Source organism: Phalaenopsis equestris, unplaced genomic scaffold (assembly GCF_001263595.1).
Source record: "Phalaenopsis equestris unplaced genomic scaffold, ASM126359v1 Scaffold000076, whole genome shotgun sequence".
In the NCBI taxonomy this organism is placed as follows: domain Eukaryota; kingdom Viridiplantae; phylum Streptophyta; class Magnoliopsida; order Asparagales; family Orchidaceae; genus Phalaenopsis; species Phalaenopsis equestris.
In genome coordinates this window covers 309,198-323,800 of record NW_018164518.1, presented here as the reverse complement: position 1 = coordinate 323,800, position 14,603 = coordinate 309,198, and the positions used below count along the sequence as shown (strand labels likewise).

General features: G+C 36.8%; 2 protein-coding genes across 5 annotated transcripts in view; one reads left to right on the top strand and one right to left on the bottom strand.

Moving 5' to 3' along the window:
- The window catches only part of LOC110019740 (leucoanthocyanidin dioxygenase-like), a 3,874-nt gene extending 3,051 nt beyond the window's left edge, over positions 1-823 (top strand). The window contains exon 3 of the mRNA XM_020717537.1: positions 112-823. Within this exon, the coding sequence (XP_020573196.1) occupies positions 112-691 (580 nt within the window). The 3' untranslated portion in view covers positions 692-823. The remainder of the gene's footprint in view (positions 1-111) is intronic.
- Positions 1-12,631, bottom strand: part of LOC110019741 (glyoxylate/hydroxypyruvate reductase HPR3-like) — an 18,097-nt gene extending 5,466 nt beyond the window's left edge. Inside the window, exons 1-3 of one of the 4 annotated variants that reach the window (XM_020717542.1) lie at positions 12,085-12,631; positions 5,655-6,047; positions 5,501-5,556 (exon numbers count right to left, since the gene is read on the bottom strand). In XM_020717542.1, coding sequence (XP_020573201.1) covers positions 5,503-5,556; positions 5,655-6,047; positions 12,085-12,555 — 918 coding nt within the window. In that variant the 5' untranslated portion in view covers positions 12,556-12,631 and the 3' untranslated portion in view covers positions 5,501-5,502. Of the gene's footprint in view, positions 1-5,396; positions 6,048-12,084 lie in introns of those variants that run through there. The other 3 variants (XM_020717541.1, XM_020717540.1, XM_020717539.1) reach the window with 3 other exon arrangements.
- Positions 12,632-14,603: the final 1,972 nt, after the last annotated feature.

The window sequence follows — 14,603 nt, the reverse complement described above, 5'->3', positions numbered from 1 at the left end:
ATATATATATATATATATATATATATATATATATAGATGTCACCTATTTATATTAGTCTTTCTCACTTATAATGCAATACCTAATTGTTCCTTCCCTGTTCCGACATGGAGTGCGACCACAACCTCGTTCGCCAAGGAGCTCCGAGCCCTAGCCTCAAAAATGTTCTCCATACTCTCCCTCGGTCTTGGCCTCGACCAAAACAAGCTCGAAGCCGAGCTCGGCGGCCAAGACGACCTCCTCCTCCAGCTCAAGATCAATTACTACCCGCCCTGCCCGCAGCCGGAGCTGGCCCTCGGCGTCGAGGCCCACACCGACGTCAGCTCCCTCTCCTTCATCCTTCACAACGGGATCCCCGGCCTCCAGGTCTTCAAAAACGGCGCCGGCTGGATCACCGCTCCCCTCGTCCCAAACTCGATCATCGTTCACGTCGGGGATGCGCTCGAGATCATCAGCAATGGGAGGTGCCACAGCGTTCTTCACCGAGGACTTGTTACTAAGGAAAATGTTCGGATCTCGTGGGCGGTTTTCTGCGAGCCGCCGAGGGAGAAGGTGGTGCTTCGGCCGCTTCCGGAGTTGATTGGGAAGGGGGAGGTGGCGAGGTTTGAGCCGCGGACTTTTGCGGAGCATTTGGAGGGGAAGCTGTTCAAGTCGAGGGTGGAGGGTTGCGGGGAGAAGGCGCCTGTGGATTAAGTGGGAGAGGAAGATGGAAGAAGGGGGCAGGACGTGGGGGTGGCCCGGTGGGGAATGTTTTTGGATCAAAATGTAATCATTTAGATCATATGTAATCATTTAGATCATGTGGGAATAAATCATAGTTTTTTATTAAATTTATTTTAAGATCAGTTTATATCCTTTTAAGAGATATATATATATATATATATATATATATAAGTACTCAAAAAACTCGCCTGAAAATGTGCTAGTCGATTGGCAACCAGCGAACTGAAAGGCTCGCGACCAATTAAATGTTATTCCGACGACTAAAGGTCAATCCGACAACAAAAGAGCAACCCAAACCAACAAAAAACAAACATTCATGCCAACGACCAAATAAAGGCCTAGTAACCCAAGTGATCTCAGTACTATCAACGTGAGACCATCTCAACAACTCACCAATAAATCCTCAAAAAAACTAGAAATAACCTAGGAATAAGCAAACTGCAAAGTTAATTGGATTCACAGAGCAAAGATCAATCGATATCCTGGCAAAATAGTCGAGTGACATCAGCTTGTTCAACCGACTCAAGGATCTACTGACTAGGGTGCATCAAAGGATGCCAAAATTAGCTATAAATACGAAAAAACGAAGTAAAATAATATCTTGTTATGCCTCTATTATAATAGGAGCACGCATGTAATTTTACACTTTTAATCTTCTATCTTCTATAAATAGGATGTACATAACATGTAGTGGGGTCTTTTTGCTCTTATCTGTAGACACATACTTTATAGGAAGAATTCTCTCCATATCTGTAATCCACCTTTTTCAATATATAAAATGGGTCACAGAGCTCGAAAAAATTCCAATTTATCCCTACAGAACATGTCTATGTGTACTCTTTTTTCTCTTCTCTCTCTGTCTCTCTCTCTCTCCCTACTTTTCCCACAAGGTTCCTATAGCTCTGATCCTTGTGCATGTCTCACAGAACAAATTTAGATTCAACATCTTAAAATGTATGGTGTGTGTGAAGCATGTTACCAATTAGAAGGGAAGTGACATCAATGTGGAGAAATGCATCTCGAAGACACTCTTAAACAGGAAGCATGCTAAAGAGTTCATGCAACAACAGATCTGGAGCTAAAAACATTTTTTCAATCATCTTCCTGGAGGCTTTGGCTAGGAGGCTATGAAGGGATTATTACTTCAAATGCTTTTATGATGCTATCAAATATTTCTCTAATGTCTTCCCAGGTCCAAATGACACTTGGGGAACTTAAATCAAAGAAACAACGCTTACAGCAACCTCAAAAAGGTTTGGTCATCAAAATAGCTCGCAGAGCTCCTGCTTAAAAAATCTTGGTCTCCAAGCTTGAATCAGATAAAGTTATGGAGATGATTCACTTCTCAATAGTGATAAGCTCTGCATAGGGTAAGACACAAATCACTCCAGCAACAAGTCTCGGTGGTTAACCCCGTCAAGGCAGCTATAAGATCCATCTAAATCCTGGCGAAAGATGAGGCTTGACTAAAGTGACAATTCGACCAAGTAACTAAGACTTTAAATAGTGAAGATACGAGCCAAACAATAATATCATCAAACGAACGCGACCAACAACGACGCTATAGATGATTGATCGACACCCTAATAATAAAATTGAACCATAATGTCAAGCATCAAAAAGTCAGTCTCAAAGCTAAACATGGATATAACTCTGGAGGTGGTTAAGTGCCTAGTAGCGAGTCTCGGCGGTTACTCTTGCAAAGGTAGTGACAAGATATGTCTAAGTCCCGACGAAAGTGGGGCCGCGTGAGGTGACAAATCTGTCTAAAGCAAAACGAGACAAGCAGTGTAAGATATGTGTTGGGCCATGACAAACAAAAAGAAGGCAAAAAATCATTCCAAAGGTGCAAATCATCCACCAAAAACAAATACTCATCACCAACCAATTGTCACAAAGAAACAATGCGATATAAGTAAAACAAAATAGAAGCAAAGTTATGGAAAAATGAACAAAAAGCTTCATTCATTTCAAATTAAGGAAATATACAAGTATTCTATATATACAAAAGATTTCATTTACATAAGGTTTACAAAATTTTCCCTCTGGAAAAAATCCCTAAGTATCAGGAAGCTGCTGGAATACCCTCCTTCGCCTTTGACGTCTGAATCGTCCCCCGAAGACCCTGTGCAATGGGTGGTATAAAGAGTGGAAAATTAATCCAAGTGAACAAACTTTGGGTTGATCAGGGCCGATTGAATGAATCAATCGATTGTTGTGATTCTGACCCGAAGTTGCTCACTTAGAATCTTTGCCTGCCGTGGGTGGGAAGGGAGCAACTTGAAGAACTCCTTCTCGGTCTTCATCATCATCTTCTGTGCTTTCAGCTCCCGATTCTTTTGCTCGTTGATCGACAGAAGATTCAAAAGAGTAGCAATATCCTCCTCATTCGCTACCAGTTTCTTCTCAACTATCATGGGTTGCTTCCCAGACTTTCTAGCAAGCCTGGCTGAGGTCTTAACCATTTCCGCAATAGCAGTCAATTTCATCTCAATCTGGTTTAGTGCCATTGACTGGAGGTGAGAAGCCTCCCATGCCTTTAAATGGTATTGATTGGCCTTATTGTACATTTTGGGTCACTTAAATGCTTGGAGAGACTTGGCAAAAGTGTGTGACCAGATCACCTCCACAAAGGCAGATGGGTAGACTTAAACCGACTGTGAACCGCTATACCAGTCCACTGTTCGGTCGATGGATGTGTACTAGCCATCATAAAAGTTCCAGATCCTAGCCCCCTAACTCTGAGAAGGAATCCTTCCTCTTTTTTTCGTATGAAAGATGGGGCAAAGGAGTCAACTCAGTAACTGGCTCCTTCCCCTCACGATGTTGTATTTATTATGGCAATATCGCCTTTGGATCTATTTCATACTCTATCTGAACAATGGAGGCAGGTCGGTTGGCCTTGCTTCTAGCGGACAAACCAATTAAAAAAGGATCATGGCGAGGCAAAGTCGGTTGTGCTTTCACCTTAGATGACTCTCTAGATTCATGTCAACCTGAAGGAGCTGCATCAAGAAGATATGTATCAAAGTTACCATCAGCTTAAGGCTTCCTTGCAATGATGGTTATTTCACCAGTTAAAATATTGTAAATGCATTGCAAACTAAAGTCTATCATTATTGATCACTCGTCGCACGTCGCCATGAACCTCCCACCGCAGCACCCTGTCTGCCGCCATTGCCACCCAGCTCCACCCGCCACCATTTGTCACCTACTCCCCCAGGCCCCCCCCGCCACCATTTGTCACCTACTCCAGCCCATCACTCAATAATGTCATCCTCGCCACCCCCTCCTCTACCTGTCACAACTATAGCCGCCCACCACCATTATTAGCAACCCGTTGCCGACACATTTGATAGCTCGCCGTCATCGCCGCCATAGCAGACAACCCACCTCCAATCGCTTGTCATTATTTTCGTCATCACTTATATTGATTGTTAATTATCGTCTTCCAACCACCACCGCAACTCCCAGCCTACTGCCATTGTTGGCCACTCACCATCATTGTGGGTAGCCATCAGTGGCCGCTTGTCTCCACCCACCGCAAGCATCACACTCATCAGTCACCCCGCCACTATCTTCAAGTTTGTTTGTATTAATTTTTTTTTCTTAAAACTAATAAAAAATTATACATCATTGTGTTTCAATTATACATCATTGTACACTACATTCATTTTTCAACAAACCAAATAGCCCCCCTAAATGAGGAATAAATTCCTGATCAAATTGATTGAATTAGCCAATTGAACCTAACTTCTAGAATCTTGCTTCTACATAGCTACTCTCATCAACCATCTTAGACTTTTCATCTAAATAGTGCACAAAATTTTAGCACAAATGCAAACTCACTAGTAATACAAAGGGAGAGAGATAGGGAGTTACAAGGTCTTAATCATAATTTCTTGCCAGATTTCTCAAATATATAATGATTGGTTGAGAAGAGTAACACATGGTGCCATTTAATCACATAAGTTAAACCATATTTAAAACTCTCCAACCATCCAAATCAATACCGAATTTACAATTCCTTCTAAAAATTCTTCAATAAATTTTCTTAGCTTTTAAGGGCCTGTTTGGGACAAATTTATGTTGTGTTTTAGACTGCCATCACACTTCTATTGGAGAAACTACTTAATATTTTCTAAAAAAATTCCTGTGGTGAGAAGCTTCACCTGATCATTTAAAGTGCGAAGGTTCTAGGAGAATTGTTGTTCGATTTTTTTGATATATTATATTTATAATTCTTACAGGAACTTGCTAAGAATATATTTTTTTTCCATCACAACGTTACAATCACCTTTTTAAAAAGTTGCAGTGACCAAATAAACCCTAAATTTGTAGTTGGTTGGATGTCTCAGTAGTAATGCAAAAAATACAACTAAAGAAAGCCCCATGATCGATATACTTGGCCAAATTTGATAGACCGAAATAACATATCTTTCAAGCAGAGTCGAACAAAAATAGTAATAGTAAAATAAAAATAAAAAAAAAATAAAAAAACATTCAAATACAAACAGCAGTTCCTCTTCTACGAGGAGAAAAGGGTGCTATCAAAAAGGGGCATTATATACATACCACCAAATTCTTACATATTTACATATCTAAAGCCTAAACATTTTACATTTATAACACATCAAAATTATCACTACTCTAACTAATAAAAGATAAAATACATCTTCTTCATGCATAGATAACTGACATATACATGTAAAAATTGAAGCATATGTGTTTGAGAATTTAGTGGTATAAAAAATTTATGTAGTGATGCTGCAAACTTACAATCACTTGGCAATCTCAGGTTCACTTAAATCTCGGTCACTTCGCTGATCAGAGGCCTATTTGAGAAAAAAGCCTCCAGGTTATCAAGCATAAGTTGGAAATGGTCAGCAAATGATTCATGAGTAAAAACAGCACGATGGGGGGATAGCACAACCTTATCCATGCTGAAAAGCTCCTTGGGCACAGCTGGTTCATTCTCAAACACATCAAGCCCAGCACCACCGATCTCTCCCTGCACCAACCTCCTGACCAGTTCATCTTCATCAATCAGAGCGCCTCTGCCAACATTTATTATGATCCCCTCCTTCCCCAGTGCTTCCATGACATCTCTGTCAATTATGTGATAGCTGTTGTTATTGAGAGCACAGCAGACAACGAGAATATCATTGTGCGCTGCTAGACTCCTTGCGTTTGGGTAGAATGTGTAGGAGGATGGCTTCTGTTTTCGGGAGTGGTAGGAGATGATACAGCCAAATGCGTCGAGTCTCTTAGCGATCGCTGATCCAATCCTCCCCAGCCCAACGATCCCAACTCGCTTGCCTCCTAGCTAAAGTACAAAGTGTTATGTGCACAAAAATATCAAAATTACAAAAAGATATTTTTTTCTCTGAGAATAGTGTATCAAGTGTAGCCTAATTCAGTACAAATTCAAAGCAGGAAGGACAGTGTTTGTATGAATGAATGCTTCCCAACGCAAATCATAGAAATATGTATGTTTCTGAGTATGCATGATGCAATATCTTCCTTAAAAAGGCTAAAAACACTTTGTTATAAATGATTGCATAATGTTATAAGTTCTAGTAGGAAAGTATTTTCAATATTATACTAAACCAGAAAAGCATGTAAAAGGCGGCTACCACCTCCCATGTTCTATGAGCTTCAGGTGACCAAAGATTGTACACCAGTCACCTCAAGATTTGTAAGAGCTTCTGGATCGAGCAGCAATGGTCAATTCAACGCTGATAGAGTGGGAAGATGCATTTTCAATAATGATTGGACAGTAAGATCCATAATGAGGCATTAAATCCATGCCAATCTGACCATGATTGTGGGAGATGGCACCGTGATTCATGCAAATGGGATCCATCAATTGACTATACCAAACATAATAGGAAGATTCAGACGGGAATCCTAAATCAAGCCGAAAGACACAAGTTTGGTCGCCCTTATGAAGGATTCAATGAGCATCCTCGGGGGAGGCAATCGAGAACAAGGATACAACAAGAGCATGGCAAGGATTGATTGTGGATGGTTATAGGGAAGACAACGTTTTTGCAAAAAGTAACCAATTTCCCATGAATTCAAATAATTTTTAGGGAAATTTTCATAGCTAGTACACTGTTCTTAAATATTTATATTCCCCACCCCTAAACTTTCATATGTACATACATAACACTTCGGTGATTTAAGTTTGTGCATAAAAATATGTATATGACTTTTAAAAAACGATAATATTGTTATTTTTTATGTGATATTAAAAATTTGAGTTTATGTAAATATGAAAGTTAAGGTGCGAGAATTTAAATACATAAAAATTGTGTGCTATGTATGTAATTGCTCCTATTTTTTAATGCATAAAATTGCCTCTATATAACTGATATTTTCACAAAGTCTAAAAACACCCAAGTGGATATACTCTAATTCAAACAACTACCAATGAACTTTATTATGATGGTTGACATACTATGGAAGCTTAACAGCTATAGAAAGTATCTGATCCTTCAACCCTTGTCAAGAACAGCGTCCAAAGTTTACCAGAACTTGTGATACCGTCAAGCATTCCAAACTAGAAACTCTAGTGAGCTATTATGTCAAAGTACCAAACAACAAACTATTGACATGAATTTCTCAATTCCATTTCTCATCTCTTGTGGTCCAAGGGGATCAATTTCATTATCACATGGAAATAAAATTCCATAATTGAAGATTCGTTAACTTCAAGCTTGACTTTGTGTGTGTTACTATTTTGCACGTGAACGAAGTTTTCATTAAAAACCCTAGATCGTAAGACACCTTGCATCGAATCAATATAAAACTTTAAGATTTTGTTAATATCTATGTTTATTAATAGATCATCAAAATTATGTTATATTTTCAATAGAGCAAGCATTCACCTTATTTCTTCTTCCAAAATAGGCACAAATGTGTTATGTTATATTTTCAATAGAGCAAGCATTCACCTTGTTTCTTCTTCCAAAATAGGCACAAATGTGGGGACTTCAGTAGCTTCGAGACTATTGCCTTTGTTGCTATCGAGTAGGTGGAGTTCTTCCTATGCATTCTCCATAGCTCATAAATAATAGGTTCGGGATTGTACTAGGTCTCCCCGAATGGTAATGATTCGGCCTTCTACCTGAAATTTGACAGAGATGTGGTAGGTGGATGTAATGGACTTAAAGATGTATAACACCGATATGTCAAAGACGGCATCGTATGCGTTGAGGGCGTCAACAACGACGAAATCAGTTGTCGCTATGTACTCGCAAGTTACTGAAAGGGCAATTACTTCACAAGTTTCTTTTCGTCTTCCAAAAAATCTAAAAAAATGGTCCGGAGGTGAAGGCAAGCCGACTATTAGCTATGCCTATTTTCTCAAAAGTTACATTGAACAAGATGTTGAAGGAGCTTCCAATGTCAATTAGGATGCTGCCAATTAGATAATACATCAAGAATTTAAAATTAGGATGCTGCCAATTAGATAATACACCTAAGAAATTGGTCAATCTGCCACAAGAAAGAAGTAAAATTTACAATTGATGTTTAATCAGGAATGATACATATTATGAAAAAATATTACAATATGGCCACAAAATAGTTAAAAGAAATTAAAATTTTATGAACTTGTGTTAAACACTAATGTCATTTAACATGCTCTCAAGCAAAACATCATTCTCAAAGCCGGTGATTGTAATAGCATTACTCTATCGCTATATGTCGTCGTATATTATTTATGACTCGGATTAAATCCAATGTTGCGAAAATGATGATTTGATATATAAAAATCCTTCCTTTATTCACAATCCTAAAGGCAATTATCACCTAAACCATTCTCTTAATCATGTGAAAGCCTATATTTTAACATTCAAGTACAATTTGAGTTTTCCCCACCAACCCAACCATACCTCTGTCCCATTTTAGCTAATGAGCCTAATTTATATTATTTATTTTCCAACTTTAAATATGACAAATAATGAGATACATAATGAAAGCTTGAAAATTAGTGAGAAAATCCTTTAAACTAAATTTGAAAACCCTAATAGAAAAGATTCTGAGTAGGCACTCCAAGTTATCATTCCCTATCAACCTTACAATTCTCCAAGTTGAAAATATAAATATCTTAAGAGCTATAATTTTGTGTTGGTATCAAATCATTTAATCTAAAATTGTAAGTAGAGGAACCAATGTCACTAACAAAACGGTTTGAGTAGAGGACTTCCAGTTTGGAGAAAAAGATATGGTTTAGCATATTTCCATTACCTAATATGGAGAGAGATTTCTCCTCATTATTCTGAAAATCCCGAGTAGATGACTCAAGGCATGGACATTAAGATAATGTTGAACCACAATAAATCGGTTTATGTTTCTTACTATAATTTTTCATACTATTCTCCTATTTTACAATGTTTTAGTTTATTTACTCTAAATGTTTGTGATATGATAAAAACTACTATGATCTCTATAATTGTTGACTTTGATGATGATTACGTTTTGGATTAAATAACTCTTGTTTTGTGAAATATATTGTGAGTTACTTAGCTAACAAGAAAAAGAAAAGTCACAAGCACTGGTATTATTGCTTTAATTTATTTTAAAACAATTAGTTTCCTATTTATTTTTGAAATAAAAATTGTTATTTCTTACATTGTCCACAGATTTTAAATTAAGTAAATAAAAATAATATTTTTCAAAAAACTGTTTGCCATTATTTTAAAACTATACATTAAGTAACTCGCCCGCTTGGGTGTATCATACACTTTATGAATTTTTTTCTTGTGAATTTAAATCCAACACTTAACGTGATAGATCTACATTGCATGTTTCTTAGAGGATGGACTTGCGCCCAATGATAAGTGAATTGTAAAAATATATTATGCATTAAAAATGAAAGACTTTTACGTGATGATTCATGTACTAGTTTTAAAAAAAATAATAAGACAAATATTCCCAAAATTACCTGATGAATATCAAATGTTAGATTTATTGAAGCTGAATTTTTTCAAGTAGAGAAATTTTGAAAGAAATCTAAAAGTGTAAACAATAAAAGTAATTTAAGGGGGTTGAGATGAGCAAGTTGAAAACCTAAACAATATTTATTTTAGTTTGTTTTAGTTTTTTTTTTTTTTTTTACTTCATGATTTTGATAACTTAGTTATTTTTGGTGTAAATATGCATATGATGATTAGTCCTACAGAAAATGAGTTTTGTTCTCTGATACAGGTGTGTAGCTTTCCTTTGAACCCTTTCATTGTTAATTTGATGCATCTGCCTTCATGGAGCTAGCATTGGTTCCCTGTCACTTGATATTTTGACTTCAACTGGAATGTTGTTTGGTTATCTGTTTGGTTCATGTTTGAACTTAAGATGTTAATGGGCCTTGGATTTATCATCGAACTTTTAGCGTAGTACAGTACAGCAGTTGGTACTCAACTTTAAATTAGATTTATGACTAAAGAAGTTTGGTTGTTACTAATTGATTATTAATGAGAGCTAATGTGTGTCGATTGGATGTTATGGATCAACTGCTTCTTTAGTTTTTTGTAATTCTGTTTCAACGTAATCTTCAATTGCTTCAAAGCAATTCCGTATTTTGTTAAGTGATTTTGTTGTTTGTTTGTTTGTTGTTGGTTGATGCATTTTAAGTGGGCAATATAGGCTATAGCACTTAAAATTTTCATCAGTTTGTGGGCACAAGGCTATAATATTAAAAGAGTGGGACAAATTTATAAATAAGAATTTAAGGAGGCATACATGGGATATTTTGATTTGCTTAATAAAATTGACATTTTCTTTTTTTGTGTTTGAGTACTTATTAGATACAAATAATTCCGGTGTGATGAAAATGGTGGCTGCTAATGTTAGGGGAAAGTTAGATTCATATGGCAGTGTGAAGCCAAAATTGCTATTTTGCATTTTTTTATTCTTTGTTTTCTTTATATTATTGATTGATTTGCTTAGGTGATTAAGAACTTCAAATCTTATACAATACAGATTTTCCAACATGGTGTGAGTTTCTAATCCACATGTGATTTTCAATTATTTTAAATTTTATAATAAACTTCTATTTGAGCAGCATTGAATAATCATTTAACATAGATTATATGTATATGTAATTTCATGAAAAGGGGATAAATTTTGTCTTAATTGACGGGTTGTAAATTGTAAAATTGACCTCAAGTGCATTATATTAATTGTACTTCTCATCCTAGCCTTGTATTAAACAAATCATAGACTCAACAAAAGCTGGCATTACAACCCAAAGTAGGACAAGCTCACCAAGGATAAGAAATTTATATCTTGAAGGAAAATGTTGTCCGTCCCCGTCCCCCTTCCACACACTTGAATTTAAACGTAAATATCTTACCATGAGTTCCACAGTCTATTTCAATCAAGATTAATTTCACAAATTTCTATGTTTTCATACCGGATAATTTTTTTATTATTTGAGCTAACCAGAGAAATTTTTTATTATTTAAGATAGCCTTCCTTCTCCCTAGCCTTACTTACAATCTCATTTCTTACAAATTTAACTTTGCTTCTAATAGTTTTTTTATAGCCAACATTCTTATCCATATAATAATAATAATAATAATAATAATAATAATATAAATAAACTTTAAGTCTATATTATAGGTTCTCATCATACAATCCACTTGAAGCACTTAATTTAATCACTAAGTTCATAACTTTATAAACTTCTTTCTCCTTTATATCCCTATTAATGTTATAATACAACCAAAATATCTGAATCTATAAAATCAATAAACCAGGTGATTTTCCTACATCGGCGTTTATCATTACTAGTCTAACATCTTAATTTTTTTTCAACTAACTATAATTCCTTCTCTTTGGAATGTTTTCTCTAGATGTCTGTCGTTAGACATTTTTTTAATGCACAACGAATTGGTTGACTTATGGAAAATGTACTCGAGAGATAAAAATTTATTTACATCGATATCAAGTTTCATACATTCCTTCCATGTGCGTACCTTTTTCAGTTTGTGGCTCTAATCCGGCAAAAAATTTTACAACAGTAGTCCTGATGCACAAATGCATCAAGTCTCCAATCATGAGTCACATTAGGATTGTCACAATAGGATTGTCACGGCGCGAACTTGATATCAATTACCACTCTAACTTTTTTATATCGAAGATTGATTAGTTCGAAATCATCCAGTGATATGCTCCAATTAAAAAACCACCACAAATACCTCTTTAAGCAGCTTCTATAATACATAATTAGTGAGCGCCCTGAATATTTCAGAAATTCTACTATCAAATATGAAGCTACCATCTACCAATATCTTCCAGCAGATGACAAAACAAATAAAGAAAAATTATATGAAAGTTGGAGAAAGATCAAATACCTTGGAGCCAAGAGGGAAATCGTCCGTAAGCGGCCAGAGGCCAGCGCTAACGTATCGATTGGCGGCGGATATACGGCGGAGGACGTCCATAAGGAGACCAAAAGCATACTCAGCCACGTCCTCCGTTAACACGTTTCCAGCATTGGCGACGGAGATGCCTCTCCTGGCGCACTCCGCCATGTCGATGAAGTCCACACCAACGGAATTGGTCACAATGAGTCGGAGACTCGGAAGACTTGAGAGGAGCTTAGCGTCAACGGAAACACTGCCGTTGCCACGGATCAACAGCGCTCGGACAGCACCGGCCTGTGCAGCCAAGAACTCGGGTAGGGGCAGCGGCGACTCCCACGCTTTGAGGATGTGGAAGCTTTTGGACATGAGATCTTCAAGGGCTTGGAAGGTGGGGCGCACGAGGAGGACCGTTCGAGCGTTTCGCTGCAGCTTAGCACTATCATGGGTCATCGACGCCATGTGAGGAGAAGATTTGGAGATTACCGGTTTTTTCTGGGACAACGAATGCTAAACCTCATGTTTTGTTAATTAGAAATCTGAGCTAATCCACATATTGGGACATGATACAACAACAACAAACCTTAATCCCACTACGTGGGGTCGGCTACATGAATTTTTTTCCTCCAATGCGTTCTATTTAGTGTCACATATTGGGACATGATAAATAAGAAAAATTTTATATTTAACTTTAAATTTGATAATTAATATCTCTATTTTTTTATTATAAAAGTAACTAATTTCATCACTAATAATCACTGTAAGTGTTTCAAATCGATTAAAAATGTACTTTTTCAAGAATTTCTGAACACTCTGAGCATCAACTACTTAGAAATATAGTCTACTACTACCATAATGTAGAGATTTACTAAGGAATGTATGAAGGTTCTATAAAATCAGTTGCCCAGACATATAAAAACTAAACTTTTAAGATAAAATTTTGGGGCAATTCAACTTTTGGGCATTTCTTTTCTTTTAGAAATATTACCAACACGTTTGCATCTATCATAAGCTCTCACATAGTCATTTACATCCTTAAAGAGGACATGCTAATAAAATCATGATTGTAATACCTTTGCAGCAGTTGGCTTCTCTTTTACTACCAACACCCCCCCCCCCCCCCCCCCCCATTTTGAATCATGATAACACTTAATGATATCGTTGACATCTTCCAATGGCACACACCTCCTAAGAATTTGGTCTTTACACTTCCTAAAAAGGTAGGGCTAATCCCAAAAGTGGAATATCTTATCTGAAAAGAGCTTTTTTAATGGTGGTAGTCACTTCACAAGGAACGATCCTGCTAACAATGAAGTTTATGATGTCAGCATACCATAGGGTGTTATCCTCAGAAATAGCGAGGAGTTGCTAATTATGAAAATTCTTATTTATGTCGACTAGATACTCATCAGAATTCTCTTACTCGAGTCGAGACAAGTGATCGCCTACCAAATTTTCCGTGCATTTCTAATCAATGATCTCGATATTAAATTCTTGTAGTAAGTGGAACCCATCAGATTAAGCGAGGTTTGACATTCTTCTTAGCCACTAGATGTCTGATAGCTGCGTGATTAGTATATATTGTGACTCATGTCCTTATCAGGTAAGATTTAAACTTGTCAAAAGCATACACTATGACCAATAGTTCCTTCTCTCTAATGGTATAGTTCACTTCAGAATCATTTAGGGTCCTTCTGGTATAGTATATGGCTAGGGGTGTGTTGACATCACTTTTGGTTGAGGTCTAGAAACTTCTTTAGTAGCCTAGGTCTAGCCATAGGACTTTCCTATTGACTAGTCTTAGAAAACTAGAAAAGGTACCTTCACCATTAGAAATTCAAAACTCTCTTCTCTTACTCAACTTGAAATTCCACATATTGATCTTAACCTCTAGCATTTAGTAGGTAAGATCATTATGGGGGAAGTTCAAGAAGAGTTCCTATAGGGCTATTTGGCCTTAGGATTGACCCTGGGTGTTGACTTGGAACTAGGGTACACCATATCTTCACAATACATTGGTTTATGACTCATTTAGAATGGATATTTATCCAATTCTACTTGAAATACCTAACTTGGGCCTTTTACCCCTAGGCACCTCCAATTTGTCTGGCTGCCTTTGGGATCCAAATTTGTCCAAATTTCTTAAATTTTGCCCAAAATACCCAAAATTGATCAAAACTTATTTCAAACACCTCGAATACATCCAAATTTGCCAAAATTGACAAAAATTTCCAAAAAACGGCCAAATTACCAAGATACCCCCCAATGACCCAAAAATCTAAAAATTCCAAAAATTCCTAAAAAATCCCAATAAACCCAAAATATTCCCAATTTCATTTTGTCCAACTACACCATGGTCCAATTTGGTCAATTTTACTATCTTTGATAAAACCCCCAAATTAGCCCCAATATTGGCTAACACCCCAAATCTCAACAATTGAATGTCTTAGATCTCAAATTGGCATCCAATTTTTGTTGAAAACCCTTTATAAGGTCATTTGTGACCAAAC